Genomic DNA, 21,914 nt, shown 5'->3' on the forward strand with positions numbered 1-21,914 from the left:
ACCCTCTTTGATAAACCTCTCAAGAAACTTTGGGCTCTCTGCTTCGAGTCTAGTATATATGTTAAATAACTATTGCTTTGACGATGTACACGCAGGACAGTTTTGATATTTAGTATACTTAGCCTAAGAGATATGACTAACTGTACAAGGGCTCTTCCTTTTGCCTAAGCCCCTATTTACAAGGATTCTGTTTAGGATCTATTCGATTGGTTTATCTACGCTGGTGACAGGCTGGCAGCATTGTTGTTTTCCAACTGAGATGTGACGGTGGAGCAGGCGCTGCTGTTGTTATTGGGACTGGTGGCCTCGGCACTGCTGTTGCTGCTGTTTCCCGAGTTCTTCGATATAGCCCCACCAGGTGTACTGCCCTTGCCCCTTGAGTTTCGGTTCCAACTGAAATTCAGTGCGGAACTCAGCTTGCTGGGCTTGGGCTGGGCCACCACTTGCGGCTCTGCGAGGTCGTAGTCCTGTCGCCCAATCGAGCTGGCAGGTGTGTGGTGACTGTAGCCCGAATCGGAGCCAAAGCTGGAGTCGCCGTACGGATGTCTGTAGTCCGCAGCAGGGGGCAGTAGAGTGGAGGCATAGGGTCTTGCCCCACCAGCACTTTCGTAGTAATAGTTGGCATTGTACATGGGCTCCGCATAGCAGTACGATGGCTCCTGGGCCATCGGTGCGGCATGGATGCGGTGATGCTGATGCTGGTGCGGTGCCAGTCGACGATCCAACACCCTGGGTTGAGTTCTCGCTCGCATCGTGGCTGCCATCAGACCACTGGCCGCACTCGAGGGGTACTGCTGGCTGGCATTGGGATATCGAATACGCTCTCTGTAAATCGTGGCTAGCGGTGGCACTGGCGTCTTACTGAGCTGCGCATTGATGCGATTTCGGCGCTCCACCTCGTGCTCCAGGGTGTTGTAGAATTGCGGGGCCGTAGAGCGAGCCATGTAGCCCAGGGACATGAGATTGCTGCGGTTGTCGTACAGCGGTGCCAAGTCAGCAATGTCCGCCGTGGAGGTGCTGTTGTTGAGATCCTGATCCTGAGTATTTCGGGGCTGTCGCGTGCGGTGGGTACGCCTAGAACCCGATGCCATCTCATGGTTGTTATTGCTGGCCGAAGAGGCTGTGGCCGTGGAGGCATCCTGGCCCGTTGAGGAACCACTGCTCAGGACACTGTGTCGTTCCTGGGTGACATGTTGCAGGCTGGAGGGTGTTGTGGCCGCTGCAGATGCTCCCGCTCCTCCGGTTGCTCCGGTGCCGCTGCTGCTGCTGCCCGCCGCCCTTTCGTGATAGGGCGTGGCACCTGCGGCCGCCGGCAGATTGTTTTCCTTTTGGAAACTGCACTCGCCCGGCAGCGAAAGTTCATCCTCGGCGAAATCGTCATCGGAATGAAGTGGCGGCTCCGATTCGCCATCGGAGTCGACGCGTCCCGGTCCCAGTTCCTCGTACACATTGTCGTTCGAGCGATAGGGATCGGGTCCAGGTGAGGAGCTGACCAAAAACGGTGGCGAACGCGTCATGGGATAGCCGCTGGGATAGTGAATGCTTTTGCCTTGCAGCAGCTGTAAGACAAACAAGAAAAATAAATTAGTTATTGTTAAGGAAAAGAAAACGAAGCAAAGAAGTGAGAAAAGGGTGGGCCATACATAAACTTTCTTAAATGCACGGAAAAAAAAAAACATTTTAACGAACATGAATAAATTTTAAATATTATATTATATTTCAGTGGATTTTATTTTTGGATTTTAAAGAATGATTTTTTTTAATGTTTAATTATATTTTATGCCGTAATTGTGCTCCGTGTGTCATTGCAACCCTCTTGCGTAAAAGGAAAGGGTTTTTCTTGGTAAGCCGCTTTACAGCCACGTACCCTCGGGCAGGACTTTGAAATGTGACAGGACAATAAGGCAGGGGGGAAGTAAGAAGGGAAGGCAGTCGAGCAGCATAAGCAGTTGTTGAAACAGAACGAAGCTGACAAAGGCAAAAAAAAGAAGTTAAAAATGCCACGAGAAATGAATAATAAATGCGTAAGAAAAAACAGGGAAGTATAAAAGCCCCAGTTAAAGTACTAAGAGTAAAACTTTAAGAGTTTTTTTTTACCACCAATATAACTTTAAAACTAGGTCAAATACCTTACAAATGTAAATTTTTTTTTCATACTGAATGAAAGACAAGAAAATGTTTTGAAATCTTGTCAAGCAAAAAAATAATTAAACTGGGATATATTAGGAGCTGCCAGTTCATATGAAGCTCCCTAAAGGAGCTGTTTATCAGACAATAAAATAAACACACACTCTAGACAGGCAAAATAATGGGATAGGGTGAGTTGCCCCGACAAAAGCGCAAAATTCGAACATAAAATATGAAAAAATGAAATAAAAACGAGGGTGAGCGCGCCATAAAGAAAACACGTTTTGGGTCAGAAAAAGCCTTCGAGGCGTCAGAGTCGTAAAATATTTAGGCACACAAAGGAGCTGAAATTAAGCTGACTGAGGGTAGGCGACATTCGACAGACGACACACAGGATACGCCATACTCGCGCATATCTTGTGAATGTGTCCGCCGTTTATTTGTGCCATGTCAAGTTCAAGTGTAAATTGAGGCGTACAATGGGCATAAAGAGCCATAGGCATAAATGAATAATATGCAGAAAGGGATATCCTTAGCCAAAAGGAAATGTGGTTTCGTCTTACAATTGAATTGCATGTGACAGGATCAAAAACAGAGCAGAAACCTGAGTGCGAGACAATGACTGCGCAATGTTTTGACAGCGATTGTCGTCGTAATGTCTGTCAGTTGGGAGGGGGTGTGGGAATCACATTATACCCTGCAGAAAGGATATGGAGTTCGAGATACTAACCTCTGAGTGATGCTGCTGATAGTGATGGTGGTGCGCCAGCTGCTGGTGATGATGATGCCGATGCATCACCAGGGGTCTGTGGTGACCCAAGTGCGTATCGGGATCCTCGTACATCCCGTGATGGTGATGGTGGTGCGCCGATCCCAGAGTGCCGCCGCCCAGGGGCATGGCTCCGTTGAGGGGGCCGCGGGTGGGTGTCTTGCAGGGCAGCAGATTCTGCACCTTCCGCTTGTTTCTGCAAAAAAGAAACGAGAGAAGAATAGCGATTAATATATACTTCAAGGATGGCTAAAGAAGACTGATAATGATGATGATGTTGCCCGGCTTTAGCAAACATTTAGCGTTGCTCTTGCAACGCCCTCCCGCCCAGGCTAATAGAGCCATAAGTTCCTGGCCCAAGCCGGAGATAAATCGATTTGTAATGACCAACAGGGAGTAGAGCAACCTTGATAAATGTCAGGTAAACAAGCCAAAGGCCAGGCTCTTCCCCTGCAAAATGGCCCCAAACAATTTGATTAATAAAGAATGCCAAAGCAGCAAACACAGCCAAAATTCAATTTAAATGAGCACAAAGCGTCAGGCATGTCAGTCAGAATGATGATGAGCCGGAGATGGAGGATATGGAGGAGATGGAGGGGATTCCCCAGGAGAGACAACCGCGTGCCACGAAAATAATGAACATAATTAAGTGTTGCCCCTGGCAAAGAAAACAGACAGCCTTGAGGATGCCGCCCATCCAACCCGCCATAAGCATAATGAAAAATGTGAAATTAAATTGACGCCACGTAACTGGCGAAGGATGAGCCCGACATCCTTGTAATGTCTTGTAGGTAAACATGTTGCGATGTCAAGGCGGAAGTCACTCGTAAAAACTCTCAGCCAACGCAAACACAGACGCACACGTGGAAACTGATTGTGGGAAGACATTAAGAATGCTTGCCTACTTTTAGTGGGTTTTGCCTGGAGGCAAAAAATGCTGCACATAGAAAATATACGAATTTTTGCTGAGCTAAGAACGAGCTAAGAAATAAATTTATGGATATTTTTAAACTAAAAAAGAGAGACTAAATGCCTTGAGAATATTATTTTCTTACCAATTTTGGCTTCTTAAAATTATATTTAATATATAATTAACAAGGATGTAATCTAAGTTAAACTTGAGGTGCTCCAATTTAAGCAAGAGCTATTTGGTCACTTTTATATGAGTGTCTTTAAATCTTTATTGGCTAAGTAAGAAACTGTATCTCGCAATGTACAATATCCCAGATTCCCCTTAGGATATAATAGACAGCCCACACACACATACGCTTCTCACATTTCATGTTAGCCTGCTTGTGAGCAGCTTGTTGACTTTTGGGTGAGAGTAAGACAAGGAGGAGCTGGCTTGGGGATGAGGCTGGAGCGTCAAGCCAGTTGTCTGCCTGGCAGAATATTCTTAAAAGTAAATTAAATAATGTGGCATGCCACAAGCCAAGACACACCGCACTCGACTTGTATTCCTGCCCCTTGACTGCGAGTGCTTCATTTCATTTCATTTCATTTCACTTACGAGGCGTAAAAACGAAATCAAGAATGAATGGGGAAAGTGGGAGGAGGAGGCCATGTTTGCCTAACCCTTTGAGAGGCTTGTTTGATTTCTAAGCGTTATGGCCAACTGGCCATAAAGAGAGGCCATGGACTCGGGGGCAACCCCCTAGAGTGCCGTACAATTTGGCAAGAAAGTAAACCATTTGTATGCTCGATATATGCAAAAAGGGGTTGAAGCGAAGCTTAAGCCGAATGCGATATGCGAAATGCGAAATGCGAAATACCTTTGGGGGCAGCAGCAGACAAGGGTTTTCCTTTGGCATAAGCAATCTACAATAAAAAGTAGCCGGCAACCAAAGGGGCAACAATGTTATTGTGTGCGTGTGAGGGAGTTACAGCCTGGCAAGAAGTGAATCTTTTATTTATGAACTCTGAACTAAAGTTCCTGGTACTCATACTAACTCGTACTCCCGCACTTTTGGGGGTTGCGAAGAGCAAGGCATGGCACGTAAAAAAGTAAAACTACAAAGGGTTAAAATCCAAACAGAACTGGGGAGAAGAATAGGGAGAAGTACTACAAATATTCCCAAGGTATTGAAAAATGGGGGAGTTGGATGCAAGCAGCGGGCGTGTTAAGACTTTGATATGGAAATTGCTGACAAAGAGATTGTAGCAAGGTAACTAAAGAACCAGAACAGGAAGTCGAAAGAAATGAAATCTGCATAGATAAAAATAAATGTCAGACAACAAAAAAATGTTTTGACTTAAAAACCTCTTTCAAAAATCAATAAATACAAAATTTAAAAAATGTCTTTAGAAATTCGCTTGACCCACAAATGTATTTTTGGTTTGCAGTCCAACTAATTTCCTGCATTTTTTGTTGACCACACTTAATGAATACATTTTCCTAGGCAATAATTTCGTTTGAACTGCAGTCAAAGTAAATGCTATTTGACTGCTTGCTTCGGCCACAAAACCGACACCGCCACTTTGGTGGTCTGCCTGCCCCACAATCCCCAACCCCCCTTCGGAGTGACCATTGCATAATTTCACTGCAGTCGACCAGCCAACAAACAAGCTGACCGCAGAGACAAAACCTCAGAGCAAGACTCGACTAGGCATCAAATTACCAACGGCAGGAAGAGTGGAAGGAACAGCTGCTGACGGCATGCGTCACACGGTCACATGGCAACTCTGGAAGCCCCGAGGGGCACGGTTGCATTTGATTAATAGGGAAATTGCCAAGACAACCATAATGAGCCACGCTCCTTGGCTTTAATAAGCTGAAATTGTGATTGTTTTTGCATACTTGATAGCAATCGCTCCAGATAAATTCAAACAGGCAAAATAAAAAACAGAGCCAACAGTTTAGTTAAATTGATTTTACTTATTTACCAGTCAACAATGTTAATGCTGCCATAACTTTTACTTCTTCTGGTCTCGATGCCTTCCCTGTTCATTTAATATGAATGAACTTTTTGCTAAGGCCTTGACTTTGTTGCGGCCTTAAATTTGTTAAATATTTCTCCACCATTTGCCAGGGGAAAAAATGTGTGTACAAATTAAGCATATACATTTATTGAAATATTATTAACTGACGACAATGTTAACAATTTTAATAACAAGGCCTTCAGATTTTTTTAAACGTTTTATTTTTGCATTTGCCGCCACACGCACACATGTTGCTTATGGTTTTTGGCATGGCACTTACATATCGTGTAATTAATAAAGTTCCAATATGCAAACATTTGCAGCAAAGTGTGCAGCAATCGGTGAGTGCTGAAAACACTCTGGCGGTTTATTAAAATAATTAAGGTAATTACCAGCGGAAATGGAGCAGGGTTGAAAAAAAGGGACGAGTGCATCATAATAAATGCAATTTATGGCTTGAATTTTATATGATAATCGGTTCGGGGAAAGCTGACAGGGTATTTTAATTAATTATTTATAAAGAATTTAAAAGCCGCAAAGCGGGACAGATAAAGCAGAAATCATGAATTCCACAAAGCAAGCAGCAAACTTTTTCTTAAAGTGTCGTTTTGTGATTATTTGATTTGTTTTGAGGCCCAAACAACAATATAAATAAAATTAGTAGCTATTTTATTTATGGCTTTTCATAGTTATGTGTTTTTTTGTCCTTCTTTTCTCATGCTTCTGGGGTCCAGGACACGCAGCACATAAAAGCAAAAATAATGTGCCACATCATAAATGCCACAGAAATGGCACGAACACACACACACACATAGACACAGTTTTGGGGGCGGTCAGTTAGACACTTAAAGCAGATACACCCACACGCATGCATAGATAACTATGTAATAAAGATGCCCGCTTGTCCTGTTTTTTTTGCTGCCTTTGTTTGCCTGGGCATAACCTCAAAAATGATGAAGCACAACAACAACAGTCAGTGATGTTTTTCCTCCTCCTGCCACCCCCTCCCAATTTCCCAACCATTTTCCACCCACTGTGCGTGCGTGCGGTCAGCAAACTTTAATGAATATGTATGAAAATCGCTTGTAGCAATAACTCCTCGTCCTCTTCTGCCATAGACCCATGAATATTTCCGAGCAAGTTTCGTATTGTTGTTGAAAGGAAAATCGATTTTGGGACAGCCTTGGGTTTTTGGGAGCATGTTACTTCAACACTTGTTGATGTTAATGAGCGGAAAAGAGTGGGTTTGGCCACATCCTCTAGAAACCCCATATCCTTAAGTTCGCATCTGTGCCATTTAAACCCTTTAAAGGCAGCAGAAAAAAAATGTATGAGGCTCTGGCCTTGCCTATAGCCATTATCTAGCTGCCTCTCTTTTCTACTCTGCTGTGCGTGCAAAAATCTTTTGCAGCTTTTCAAGCTTTTCCTGGCTCTGTTTCCACACTGCATTACATGCAAACAATGTCCAGGGCTTGTTTCATTCGGCCCCTTTTTTCTGCCCCTCTTTTGTGGTTTATTTCTGCACCAGATTTCATTTCGTTTGCAATCTCACTGAGTTTTTTTCGAGTGTTGTTTTTTTTGTTTTTTGCGGAGACTGTAAAAGTAAATTGTTTTATATCTTTACGTGTGTGTGTGTGTCGGTTTTTTCCACTAACTAAAAGTAGAATTGTGTGTGTGCTTGAACCATTTCTCACGTGCGTTTTTTCCTTGTAGCTGCTGCAGCAACATTTATTTTAAAATTTCAATTTAATTTAGTTTCGGTTTTAAGTGCAATCGCACTCCCACGCACACATTTACATTGCCATATAGGTCAGTGTGGCTCCGCTCAAAAGTAGACTACATTAATTTTCGTTTGGCAATGCGTTTTTTCTCTCTTTCTTTCTTTCTTTCCTTTTTTCTCCCCCTCTCTTTCTCTCTGCTGCCCAGTTTCGACAGCTTTAGCAAATGGGTTTTTATTTCCCTAGTTTATTTTCTTCTATTTTTCAACAATTTTTTCGCATGTTTACTTACATTTTTGATATACTTTTATAATGCTTATGCATTGCTTGCATTTTTTTTATGGCGTGAACATTTTTGCGGCTCAACACGTTTAGCCACAGCGTTTTTACCAGCTCACCTGCACTTCATACTATTTGCCAGGGTTGGTATTTATTATCCGCTGAGCTGCCTGAGTTGATTAAGTTTTTTAGGTCAAAATTATGTTCAGGGTTGCAATTTTGCAGCTTTGAAATTGTATTATGCATTTGCTTGTACTTTAAATCTTGATTTATTTTATATTAAACAATTTTCACCAACATTCCCTAGCTTAACTGTCCTCTTTGCCTTCTTAAAATTTTTAAAAAATGCAGCTACTCCGCCTCTTTATCGCATCCCAGCTATCTACCACTGGAAACTTTTTTCCTGCGGTTTGGAGCCACATAAATCATAAAGGCAAAAGAGCAACATGTTGCGGGCAATGGTAAACGCCTCCTTAAAGCCTCTAAAGTCAACAGCTTCCACTGCGGTAAGGAAAAGCAAAGAAAAAATAGTTGCCAGAAGGGGACAAGCCGCTTTAATAGTCAAGACAAAGCCACACAAGGCGTTTGCAGAAGAAAAGCATGGTGTGTGTGTGTGGGCCAACCAAGTAATTGAGTCATTGCGGAGATCTTTGTATTCGACACCGAACAAAATATGGTAAAGAAATTGTTCAGACTTAGATTTCTACACCACAAATTTTTCTATTATCAAAACTATTAGTTTGAAATGATATACATTTTATTATTTTTTTTTTGTTAGACCTGAGTTAAAATTTCCCCCAATTTTGAACAACATTTCTCGAGTGTACTTACTTCCAAACGAACAGCGACGAGATGAGAACAATCAAGACCAAGAGCAGCGAGAACACGGCTATCATGGCCGATGTGGCCAACGACTGACTGCTGTACAGGCTGGCATCCAAGATCTGCAAAGATAAAGAGGGGAAAACAGTGGATTTAGTGGGGAGAAAAGTAAAAGTTAAATGTGAGTAAATCAACGCTCAACTCAAACACAAAGCCATTTTGCATATAAACAAAGCCCGAAACGCGAGGCCCAAAAGAAAACCGAACTGTTGGAAAGAGGAAAATATTTTCGTAAATATGCCTAACGAAATGCAAACAAAAGCGCAGCGCACGCGACTTGGGCTGTTAACCTTTCGGTTACTTGGCTTTTCCTCAAATTCAGGCAGGGTAGTGTAGGCGTTTTACCTTTTTTTCGACCGGGCCCAGGAAATTAAGGTCAGCTGAGTGGGGATAAGGCGGGCAATTTGCCTTTGAATTTATGCTTGGGCATGCAAAAAGAAGTTGCTAAATAAATGATGAAGTCGGGGATAAGTAAGGCAAATCAGTTGATACGAAAAGTGAATAAAGATTGATAAGAGGTTTTTTGGAACCTTATTAATAGACAAACATATAAAAGACTTTAAAAAATCTTTATCTTTTTTTTTAAATAAACCATATGAAGTTTTTAATTTTTTTCTGCTCAAACATTTTTATTTCCTAACATTTTTCTAATCTCTTTCGACTGACCACTCAGCTTATCGAATTTCCGCCTCTCAGACGTCACTGTCAAAAGAAGATAAGCCGTCTGAAATATTTTGCATTAAGTATTTATATTTATTTCCTATTTTATTTCGTTTTCGTTGGGCGTTTGACCCGAGAGTTATAACAACAAACGAAAGAAGTAGTGAAAACTCCTACACAAATGCACCTGTCGTGGGCACACACACGCGGCATAAATCACTCAAAAACATGGAAAATATTTTTGGCCAATGGAGACAGGGAGTGTGAGTGAGACGGGGACAGAGGGAGCGAACGGGAGAGATGCAGCTTGGCCAAACACAGAAATTGAGGTCAAACTTTGACAGCTGTGCAAATAATTTTGCCGGCGACTGTATGAGTGTGTGTATTTAACTGGCTCTCTTTGTTGTCGTATGTAGGTTACACTTTAATTCGTAATGCATTTTGTGCATTTACTAATTTATTAAAAGCATTTTTCCAACTTTCCGATTTTGATTTATTTGCGCACATCAAACACAAATACGAGTGGCACAGTTTGCCGCAAAATGCGGAAGCACTCACTGGCTTACAAAGCGATTCAAACGCTTATCAGCCCGAGTAATTAATCATGCGCTCGCGGCAAATATAAATATTATTCATATTTCATTGAGAGCAACAAATACGGATTGAGAGCGTATACAAACAGACATTACAACTGGAGAGCATTTACATCTAGCCCCAAGAGATAAGCCATTAAAATATTGACATCCAGCAGCCGCCTTCCACATGGCGAAATTGTTTAAATTATCGAAAAAGGGGGAAAGCGGGGAGCCCCAAAGCTGCTCGCATTTGGAACGCTTATCGCTGCCAAGCCAAACGCACACAAATAAAATTAAGAAATTTGTATTTTGAAACCCATTCAGAGACAAATCGCCGAGCGACTCCAAAGCGAGCACAAAACCAAATACAAATAATAATAAATTAAACAATTATGTGCGGCATGTGTGTGGAGTGCAACGCCAAAAGCTTGAAATCTGGCAGGGGAACTGCTCAAATGCTCGTAATCAAATTGATTAATGAGACCTGACACGCGTTTTTCCCTCTGGCTTCAATCATTTTATTTCGTTTTAATTTGGAGCATTGTGAGGTCTCTGGGGAATTGCCAAGGGCGATACTATTACAACAAAAAAATATATAATATGTTAAGGTATTTCGGAAAGAATTCTAGTAAAATTGAAATATTTAGGTGCCAAAACAAAACATTTATATAATAACCAATTTCAACATTTACACAATCTAAGATAAAACGAATATGCCCCACACGTTCCCATACAATAATATAAGTTCAGCCCTCTTTTTATACTATATTCCCAATTGAATTTATAGAAATCACACTTGCGTCATTCAATTTTGTTTTGTGTGAAAAGAAAATGAAACAATTTCCTTTTGTTTCGCCTAGGCAACATTTCCCTCTTTCACTTCGTATGCTTCACGCATTTTCCAGTCAACTTTGAACTGCATTGTGTGTGACTGCGTGCCTGTGCGTTGATAATCGATAAATCTGAAATACATGTGTAACTGTGGACTCGCAAGGCGTTTACCTATTTGTAATGCTCATTTTGGGGCCAAACAAATAAATGAGTGGAGCTTGTTTCTGGAGAGGCGGTGAGGGCAATAATAGTACACATTGCGACAGTTGTCGATTGCCACCGAAACGCTTCCAGCTGCCTTACGGATTAACCCGAAGATAAAAACGAAATACAAAAACTACAAACGGTAAAGCAAACAGAGTCGCATTATCGATAACAACAGAAGTAGAGTTGCCCGCTGTTTGCCCAGATAAGCAGTGCCACAGTGCCACCGGTATGATTGAAGGCTTTCCATCTAGGCCGTTTGTAATAACCGCTCACCCCTCGCTCCCTGTTTAACAACACACACTGCACAGGCCCTGGGCATTCCATAAATTAAATTAAATAAAGAAAAGCAGGAAAAAAGGAGTAGGCAATGTAAACAAAAGATAACGATAAGAGTTTGAACGATTTATGTCTAGGGAATACAGGGAAATGTAAACAGTACATGAAAAAAAAATAATTACCTAGTTTAAACATTATATTAAATGAATATTTCAAATAAATTGCTAAGCATTATCCTGCTGCCATTTAACATTTTACATAATTTCTGAATATAACTTTTTCGTTCTGTGCATCGAGAACAACTTGGCCGATAAAATAATTAAGCTCTCCTTCAAGTTGCAGACAACAAAAGCCATTAGTCGGCGGGTTTCGGGCGGGGCGGAATATAAAATTATGGCTTAAAGTTTACACCCTCCCAAAAAAATAATAATAATAAAAAGCGGGGAAATGGCAAAGTGAGATTAACGCATCCAAAGCTGCAAAATGTTGTTTACTTTTATGCGTGTGAGTTTTCGTGGGTGGGTGCGAGTGTTTTTCCGGCCTTGTGGCAACTTTTTAATCATGAAAAATCACCCAGCCTCAAGGGCGGCAGGCGGCAGTCGACTTGAGTAGGCCGTAAAGTGAAATGTTTGCCTTTGACCCAATTTTTAAGTGTGACCAAAGTGCATAAAAAAGCTGTGGCAACATTGTAGAATGGGCGACCGTTTGGCAAGTCATCAAAATCAGTCGTCAAAATGGTTTTTACCACCCACAGAAAAGTTCTCACCGCTTCAGAAACTTTAAAGTTAACAACTTTTCGTTCGCAAAGTCAACGACGAGCGCGTTTTCATTTTCGTGCCTGATGAGAAAAACACAAAAGTTTTCACCATCAAAACACGACAAAAGGAAAAGCCAGCAACAAGCACGTGCCACTTGCAGGATGAAAACTATTTTGCAACAGCAACAGCAACAAAGCCAGAACTTGGCTGCTTTGATAACATGGCAAAAGTTTTTCAAGCATGCGATGCATGTGTGGCTGCCGCTTTTTTTTTAGCACCCCAAAGCTCCCGTTCCAACTTCGATTTCATTGCACGTGCATATCGACAATCGACCTGGTGGATATCCACCACCACCCAAGAGCTCCTTCTCCCCCTGGGTTTTTGTAACCACTTGGCAGTGCAATTGTTTGGAAACAGCTCGTGATTGAGCCTCATTCCCATAAGATGTTCGGAGGGTGTAATGAGTTGCGAAACTTGTAGGGCCGATGTGGCTAAAGTAGAAAACTTACTAAGGGGGGGATTTTAAATTGTACGTTAAGAAACTATATTTATGTCTTTAAATTTAAAAAGAGAATGGCCGGAATTAACTGACCTTTGAAAAGCAAGCAAGGAATCAATTCTTCAAGTTATTCACATTTTTTCATTTATTTAAAAAAATATTTTATTTATTCAAGCAAAAGGATGTTATAATTTTGAAGAATATTTATGCTCGCATGAAAATTCAATTTTTGTGCACACAAATATTTTTCATTCAGCTCCCTTTCTCTGTCTGATTTTTTGACTGTCTGCAGCTGTGTCTGGCTATGTCAACTGTAAACAACATCAACACTAAACAGCAGCAACAACAACGGCCTTGTCATTCTATGCCAACACCACCCACTCGTTCTTCCAAGCCAACCCACCCACCCAGCCATTCCTCGGAAACCAAAGGCCAAAGCGCCCAAAAGCAGACTACAACTAAAGCCAAAGGCAACAAAATTTAGCTATATATAGAGGGAGTAGCTAAGGAATTTCGCATTCTCACGACATTTGATATCAATGTCATGCTATTTGCTACACACCCAAGTCTGGATGTCCTTCGGCCCCCCGCCCCGCAACCCCTCCTTTGTCATCATCTTCAACAGTTTCTCGTCTGCTTAAAGGAGAGGTTCAAATATATTTCAAGGAGGAAGAAGGAAGTGAAAGCTGGAAAAAGGATTATTTTCTGCCACGCCCATTGGAGCAAATCAGAAGCTGCTTGTCAAGTATTTTTGCTCCTTGGCTCGAGCACACACAAACACACTCGCTGGAAATTTAATTTCGCATGTCTAGCGAGGATGCCACTTCCGCTTGCCTTTTAAAGGTTTTTTCTCGCCGTTTTTTCGAGCTTTCCTCCACGGTTTTTTTTTCGCTTTCCTTCTGCCAGTTGACAATTACATTCACATCCACACGCACACGCACACCCACATCCACACGCAGACAAGCACACCCCCAAATTGGCACAATTCCCGTTAAACTTATCAATTTGATGGGCGAGAGAGCTTTCCGCCATTGAATTTTATTCGTGAACGCTAATCCATTAAATTGATTCGGTTGCTCGAATTGATTTTAAGCTGATTTCGTCGAGATTTTAATGTGTTTACCTGCGATTTATGTGGAGTTGCAATTCCCCATCGAACGTCTAATATCTAAAATAATCTCTTTTTTGGCTGGATTTTTAATACTCCAGACGAGGGCCGTGAGATACAGTTTCTGACATAAACTGCATGTTAACATTAACATTTGATTTGTCAGCATAAATCAAATGGAGACAGCCTCAAGTGCCCACACAGAAAATACTCTAAGATGAGGGGACCACACACAGATCCGGTTTATATGGATACATTTTTCCAACCATCGCGTTGCGTTTCGTTTTGGGTTATATTTATTTAAATTTATCATGTTGGAAATTAAGTGGAAAACACTCGAACTTGGAGCCGAACGAGTCCGGGGGTTGTGGAGTTCGCAGTCGGACTGTTTTTTGGGGCACGTGAAATTTTATCAATGACCGCTGCGGTGTTGATATGTGGAATTTGATCTTTGTTTTACCAGAACCCCCAGCCCTCAGCGCCTAAACAAACACTTGCCCCAGATTAGACGAGTGCCGAGTTTCAGTTTTTCCACATGGAAAATTATCTATCTGGCCGTTTTTCTGGCAGCATAACACAAATTATATAGAAATATCTATTTTTCCTTTGTAACCGCTGACAACCTTTTAAAGTTGAGGGTTGATTTCGGGCCATATGTTGCCGACGACTGGCGGCCGAAAAATGCTTTTTGTTGCCACTACAGTTGTTGTCCTTTTTGTGTGTTGCTGCCGCTTAACTTTTCATTGTTATTGTAATTTCTGTAACTGTGTTTCCACTGTCCAAGGGGATGGCCAGCATCGTCATCATCGTCCTTACCGTCCTCATAATAATGAGGGCAGCAACAACACTCCAAGGAGCAACAGCTGTTGCTCTGGCAACTGGAGGCCAAAAGGACTTGAAACGAAAAGAAATTTGTTTCGCTTTGCTTTAAAGCGATTCCTTGCGGTGTCTGCCGGCACCCGAATCGTGGGCGATGTGTGTTCGAGTGGGCGTGGCATGTTGGCAATTTTTCATCGAATCCCTTTTTATTTTTTGTTTGGGTGGCAGACTTAAACTTAAATGGCCTTAAAGAGGTGAATTAGTTCGGATGGAGACTGAATTTTAAACAAATTTAAAATGTAAGAACAAAAAGCTCTAAGCTTTTAAGCTGAATTTAAACTTTGAAAAATTAATACTGCGGTAGTTATATTTTTCAAACCATAAATGTATAATACAAATAATTGTTATTTCGCCAATCTTTCTTTCAATTATCCCTCCAGCCCACAAGCCGAACAGATTTTCGATCAGGTGCCGCATTTCGTACTCATCAATAAATCAATTCACATCCTTCAGTTAATTTTTCGAGTGCCTACTCAACTGTTAACATTTATTTGCGGCACTACCAGCTCATAATGAACTCCCCCGGCCACGCCCACCGCCACAACCCACCACTTGAAAAGCGACAAGAAGGCTTTTGTTATTGTAATACGCATATAGCACATAATTCAATAAGGCAACATACAATTCTGACACCTCTCACAAAAAGCCAAATCACTTGCAACTCGTTTCGGGAAACGTAAAATCAACAGTGCAGGGGAAAATCCCAACAGCTGTGCCAAAATGCAGGCCTCATTATGGCACTGCAGAGGGGGTTGCATAATCATCCACCCGTGGGTTTTGGGCTGGGAAATCCCATTTGCAACGCCCTCAAAATTATAATCAGCCTAAGCTGCGCTGAGGGAAGAAAACTGTCACCTAAGGTCAGGAATGAAATCCTTCTGCGAGTGTAGAGATTTAAGCTTTGAGTAAAAGTTGTTTTAAATTAGAGATTAAAGAAAGCTAATATAGCTAGATTATAGAAATAAAATATAGCTATTTTTATTTTGGTAGTGCTATGCTTTTTCTAGTTTTACTTAAAAAAAGGTTTATATTGCAAATACGGCATAAATTCTTGAGTGTAAAATCGATTGTTTTTCGATGGAAACGTTCAACTTACCGGCATCGCCTGGCAGATATCGCTCTCCCATTGTTGCTGAGCCAACTGCTCCTCGTTGCAATCCTGCGGCACCACCGTGAATTCGGCCAGAGCCGGCGGCCTTGGTGGCGGTGGGACGAGGAATTGGGGCGGTGGGGCAAGGGGCGTGCCCGAACAGTCGTCGCAGTCGAACATGAAGAGCTCGGCCTCGGACAGATCCATCATATCCAGCATTTTCCACATTGAATTCGTGTGACTTCGGCTGGGCGGGGTGTGGTATACGCGTATACCTCCTCGATCTTCGGGGTTGCGGGGGATTATCTATGGGGTTTCCCGGTTCGGTTTAGTATCGCTTTGAAGTTTTTGGGTGCGTGTCAAATTCGCTGCCCGATCGCTGTCATCTGGACAGCCTTCATTGGCGGCCTTGTAGCTGAAAAAAGGAAAGGGACTCTGGTTAGTTGAAAAGTACTCAGCATGTGTCCTAGTGTCTCCTTTTGTGTGCTAATTATCTGACACATGGATGTCCTGGCACGTAACAATTGCCGGGTTCCCTATCTTTAAATAGCCTGATCCTGCCCATTTCCCCGCGAACACGACTGCCCGCCAACCGAAAGTAAAATAAAATCTTTCACCCAACCACCCCCCGGGAACCTCCCCTTGGAACATTGTGGCCAAATGTTAATTTTTATTGATTTTCCTTAATGCGTTTCCATTTTTTGCTATTTATTTTTATTTACTTTGCTTGCCAGCGCTGCTATTTTTATCCCTTTGCACCCTGATTTCCGTCGACTCACTGGCAATTGTTTTACCCTGAGTTTTTCCAGCGTGTGTGCTCCTTGTTTTCTATTTTCAATACTTTTATTATTATTATCCTTTTTTTGGCTGCGGTTGTGTTTTTTCTTCACACATATGCTGACAAAATAATTGAGAAAAAACGGTTGACTTGGTGAAACCTTTTTCGGCGTTAAGGTTTCGGGGTTCGATTGAGTTAGGACTGATGATTGATGGTCCTGCGCGGCAATCCGATATATTATGAGGCGCAGTAGGTAGATGGGTAGCTGAGTAGCTGGGTAGCTGAATAGCTGGCGTTTTAATCGAAACTTCAGCATTTGGCTGCTGTTGGTGGGACTTGTCTCTCAGTTGCACTGACAGCTCGAGAATCGAGAATTCCCCATCTGTTGTGTGTGGGGTAGTCCAAGTCCAAGGTTGGGATTGGGATTGTGATTGTGATTCCGACTCTGAATCTCGTTCTGAGGCTGAATCTTATTCTCGTTTTCGTTCCCAACATATGTTGCCAGTTGGCTTCGTTTAATTAGCTGACAGTTCTGGAGAGGAACGGCGGGAAAAGAGTCTGGATTCGAGGCACTGCAGCCTGATAAGATCTCAAAAAAAATATATATACCCAGTATCTGTGTGTGTTGTCTTGCAATCAAATGTAAGCCGCTGTTGACATTGGAGATTAAAAGATATTAAAAACGAAGACGACAACGGCCTGAAGTAGGAAACGGGATGAGAATGGCGGAGGGGCTCTTGGATATATAAACACAATGACAAACAGACAGTCGGACGGACACACAAAACATGTCAAAGATGAAATGCTGTAAAGAAAATTGAATTGAATTGAAGTCCAGCGCAGAGCAAACTAATAAGTAACAAAAGAAATCAGACGAAAATAAAAGTAAAACCGAAATAAAAAAGGGAAAAGAAATCTCCAAAGACAAGATTGGGTTTCAAGAAAATGTGCACACCAAACTTAAAGCTTTAGTTTTGGCTGGCTCTCTTAAAAATCGATTGAATTGTCTGGCCTGGGTGATTAACTTGAGCAGACAAAATCATAAAAAAAAACCATCGGCCGAGGAGAATAATGAAATAAATCGTGTTGAAAAAGAGCCGAAGAAGTGCCCTGGCCGAAGAGACTCAAACGCAAGACAGACAGTCAACGAAATCGATTTGTTTTGAGATTAAGTCGACTGGCTTGTATGCCATCCCTATGGCTCCGCCTTTTAAGCCAAGAAACGGACTTAACTGAAGCGTAAAACGGAAATGTTATGGACAGGCTCGAAAGGAAGCGTAATGGAAATCAAAGTCCTAACCGAATCAGGTGCCAGAGTGCGGGGGGCAATTAGCGTGGGCAACTCATTTCGATAAGAACGGCTGGATCCGCAATCAAAGGCAAGGGCAAAAGCACTTAGATAATTGTCTTAAAGCTGCTCCAACTCGGATAATTGCTTCAAAGCTGGGCATATTCGTAGGACAGCTGCCTGGCTTCGATTTTGGATTCCCTCGCAATCATAACTCAAACACTTCAGGCCCAATTAAAGGGTTTTCCATTTCTCCCCCTAGGAAAATGCCATTTCTCCCATCTTCCTTTCACTTTCCGCACTTTCAACTCGTCGTTGATTTATTTCGGGAGAACTTCTTCCAGTACTTGACAAAAGACAATTGCGGTTCAAGTACAAGAACAGCTGGCTGAAATTTATACACTTCCATAATTGAATTGTTTGATTGGGAAATTGTTAGACTAAAAAAAGAGAAAGGAAAGAAGCAAAATTAGATGGACACAGCCCAAAAGTCAGGCCTCGTATCGGGGGTTGCTGTGTGACTCAATTGGAATTGGGTTCGTGTCGGTCAGGTAAGGGAAACGCATTTATTAGCTGCAATGATAAATGTTCTCCGGCCATTGGCGACAGGCCTTCGGATTCAAGGCAAAGGATCTCCAAAATCCCTACTGTCGATAATACGTATGTCTCCCTCTCCTTTTTTGACCGCCAGTCAATGTGTAATTTTAATTCGTTTTGGGTCGCATAGTGGAAATTGATATGGGTGCGTCGTAGTTGTCTGGGCCCTGAAAAAACTTGGCTCAGGTAAGAATTTGTATCGTTCTCTTCGGTACTTTTTTTTGTTGCTCGCATATTGAGACATTATAGTTAGGGCATTGGTATCGCAGCGGGGGATTGTCCGACTCGTAAGTGGAACAAATGTGGCAGACAGTTGGAATTATCCTCGGAAATAATGATTGCAAATCTGTGAGACTATGTCTTTGAGGGTTTATGTCTTCAGGCCTTATCTTAACTAGTCCATAAAACTGGATATATTTTTGAGACAACTTAAATTGAATTACAATTTTAGGCTGATATCTATGAAATAGAGACATTAAAGCCTTGGAGATAAATATGCTGTAAAAATACTGCATTTTATTTCTAAGAACGTTTCTCAAAGTATTTTAAAACTTTAAAGCCGGCTTTCTCTACATTTTCATATTTAATCTCTGTCGAATGCCTGTGGGCTTGGCCACACGCACAAATTACCGAGATCTGGGCTTGCTTTTGCCTCCTAAGTTGTGATTTACCCAACCTACGGCAACTTTTGACTTAGTTTACATATCATTTATTATTTGCCAGGGCCAAGGGTCCCATGGGCCGTTGTTTTCCACAAGGTGTGTGCTCTACTAACCAAACAATACTTGCCACGCCCCCGAGGCGTTAAGCAAGAAAAAAAGCTAAAGAAAAACTTTTAAATAAAGCAAAGAAGGGGGGAGAGGGCAAGATGACGGCATGTCACATCAATGTCACTCAGCATTAAGGTCGAAGGAGGCAAGGACGGGGGGAAATTCATGTCCTGCGAGTACTGCGATAAAGTTTTTTCTGTTATTCCGGCTCGGCTCCTTTACGTTCCAGTCTCTTCTACTATTCGGCCGCCGGGCAGCTGAGCGTGAAAAACAGCCTCCCAAATTTCCCCTGCTATCCGGCTTTTCCTTTTCCTTTCGCTTTTCCTACGCTTTTTCTTGCCCGGCTGGAATTTTCTGCCGCGATAAATTTACAAGCGTATAACAAATATTTTGCTTTGTGTTTACAATTTCTTACTGCTTAATATTCTTCTGCCAATGTTTTATTTCTGTCCCCCATATAGAGCTATTTGCATAAGACACTTTCTGTTTGAGGCTTGGGCAGAGTTTACCTTGTAAGTAGCTTAGGCATATGCCATAAGTTGCCCGATTCAATGAACTTAGTTCTTTCAGGCAGACAACACAGAGAAAAAATATGGATACCTTTCAGGAATGATTGGATGTAATAACATATAATGAACCATATGCTTGGAATTTGTTCGCTTTATAGAGCTTAGTTATTACATATTTCTACTCTCTTATTTATCAAATTTATAATGGAATTAATTTTTTTTTCTGTGCAGTAGAGCAGACGACACTTTTCTGAAATTTATGTTTCAACCATGGAGAAAAGCAAGTTGGCTGATAAATTTCATGGGCACACGTTCGGCATACTAATTAGCCCAGGGATTTCATTCGAAAAAGGCTAAACAGCAAGCGGAAATCCTGTGAAAAAGGGCCGACATGTGTACAACTCAATTCCGAATTAAAATTCAATTTGCCAAACAGGTAGAAGGTTCCCATTCACACGAAACCGATTTCATAGTCTTTTGGGGCCGCAAAGAGTTCACTTGTTCGGCGACTTCTCAAACTACCCACGCCACTCCAGATTGAGTTGTTATTATTATTTATATCCATGGCGGCCACGATTCCCGTTTAACAACTCATTTAAGACCAGATCTTATCGCGATCTTTCGTACATCTCCTTGTCCAGCATCCCCAACTCCAGTCGAAACATAAATTTTATTTTGCGTGAATTTATGAGTTATGCTGCCGACAAGCGGGGGATACTTATTTACCAAAGGATTTACACGCAAGAAAGCCGGGAAAAATAATGAACTTCGCCTTGCTGCACTTGTTGCGCGTTTGCTAATAATTTAAACAAATTTACAGAATGGAAAAACACAGCGCTCGAAAACGCAGGTAAACAAAGGTGTCGCCTCAACTAGTATTTGGTTATAATTAAAGGTCTCCTCTCCGCATTTTTTCTCTTTATTTTCTTGGGTCTTTGGCGGTTTCTTCGCTTTGAAGAAGGGCAGAAACCGCAGCCCCAGCGAAGCCCAGAGATGATTTGTTTACATTCTCTTGGAGACGAATGGGTCGCCACGAGAGTTCTGTGCTGCCATAAAGCGAACAACTGATATCTGGAGAGATAGTTTCCACAAAAATCACTCATCACCGGGGCGTAATTCTATATGAATAAACATATCTGTTTGATAGACACATCGCACACTTTCTGGGAATTTTGTTTGGAATCAGATATAATCCTTCACTTGCTTATTTGAATAATTCTTATGCGTTTTCCCAACTTCCTCTCATAAATCATATGTTTTATGGCCTTATTTCCTCTCAAAAGCATTCTACTGCTCGTTTCAATTAGTCACCGCACTTTGAAGATTAGAAAACGCAAGTTTAAACATATTTTGATTTCGATGGGGTAATTCCCTAATCAAAGGGAAAATCCGTTGATCTCCGCTAAGAAGATTTACACTCGCCTACAGAAGCTCAACCCAAATAGCCAAAGTAATCCGCTGCGTAAAAGTTTTCAACTTCTCTGCGGCATATCCAGGTTTGATTTTCCATTTTCCATTTCCCTGCCCACTTACCCGCTTTTCTGTTTTTATACTCCAACGGATATTTGTCAAGTGATTCGTGTAACTGTTTCTGGTTGTCTTTTGCTAACTAATCAAATCAGATTCAAGCCAATTATTTCAACAATGTATTGCTTATTAAATTTCGCTTTGCTTTTTGATAACTTTTTGGTGTATCACTGAACACAGAATATTTGTGGTATTATATTTCAAAACATATATTTGCTTTGCACGGCGCGTGAATCGATTGCTTGAGATTTGTGGTAAATATTTTCGCTTTGTGTATTTTTGTTTTGTGTTTCACATAACTTGAAATAAGTCTCGTATTCCGTTAACGATTTTCAGTTCGATTTTTGGGGCAACACGCGAAACGCTCACGTCCGTTTTCGGCGACGTCGAGTCAAAAACTGAATTTCAAATTCGTTTCGAGCGACTGACGATGGCGGCAACAGCAGCAACATTGCGGCAGCAATATCTGCAGCAGCAACAGCACGCCAGCAACTTCGGTTGCCGGTTGCCGAAACGAGAGAGTCGAGGGTTCGGGGAAAATGAACTTCTCCCCAGGGTTTCCCGAGAGAATCGGAGAGAGGAGAGATTCGCGAGCGGATGAATTTGTTCCGTAGTTTCATTCTAATCGGGATTTTCACAGATTTTCGTTGCAGTTGCCATTCGCTGGCGCTGGGAAATTGTTGATGATGCTGCTGACGACGCCCAAAAAAAATATACAAATTTTTAAAAATATTAATTAATTTGCTGTCAAATATTAAGAATTTATCAAATTACCCTGGCTCAGCTAGATTTTTTCGCCAAAAGAATGTTTAGCACAGCTATTTAAATTTTGCTGCCGTTGAACTCGTGTTTAAGCCAAAATTTACAA

General features: G+C 41.8%; 1 protein-coding gene across 1 annotated transcript; it reads right to left on the bottom strand.

Annotated features, from left to right (window-relative positions):
- Positions 1-158: 158 nt before the first annotated feature.
- On the bottom strand, positions 159-21,492 carry LOC128262821 (uncharacterized). Its single transcript, XM_052997364.1, has 5 exons — positions 21,053-21,492; positions 15,584-15,992; positions 8,644-8,756; positions 2,858-3,092; positions 159-1,559 (listed from the first exon to the last, which is right to left on the bottom strand). The coding sequence occupies exons 2-5, from the start codon at positions 15,803-15,805 to the stop codon at positions 216-218; spliced, it is 1,914 nt and encodes a 637-aa protein (XP_052853324.1). The 5' UTR covers positions 15,806-15,992; positions 21,053-21,492; the 3' UTR covers positions 159-215.
- Between the last annotated feature and the right edge of the window lie 422 nt (positions 21,493-21,914).

The sequence above is a fragment of the Drosophila gunungcola genome, chromosome 3R, assembly GCF_025200985.1.
Source record: "Drosophila gunungcola strain Sukarami chromosome 3R, Dgunungcola_SK_2, whole genome shotgun sequence".
Taxonomy (NCBI): Eukaryota; Metazoa; Arthropoda; class Insecta; order Diptera; family Drosophilidae; genus Drosophila; species Drosophila gunungcola.

Excerpts from the sequence above, each read along its gene's own strand:
- LOC128262821 (XM_052997364.1), bottom strand. The coding sequence starts at position 15,805 with ATGTGGAAAATGCTGGATATGATGGATCTGTCCGAGGCCGAGCTCTTC. Across the intron at positions 3,093-8,643 it reads TCGTCGCTGTTCGTTTGGAA|AAACAAGCGGAAGGTGCAGA; the intron begins GTAAGTACACTC and ends TCTTTTTTGCAG. Across the intron at positions 1,560-2,857 it reads ATCAGCAGCATCACTCAGAG|CTGCTGCAAGGCAAAAGCAT; the intron begins GTTAGTATCTCG and ends TTTGTCTTACAG.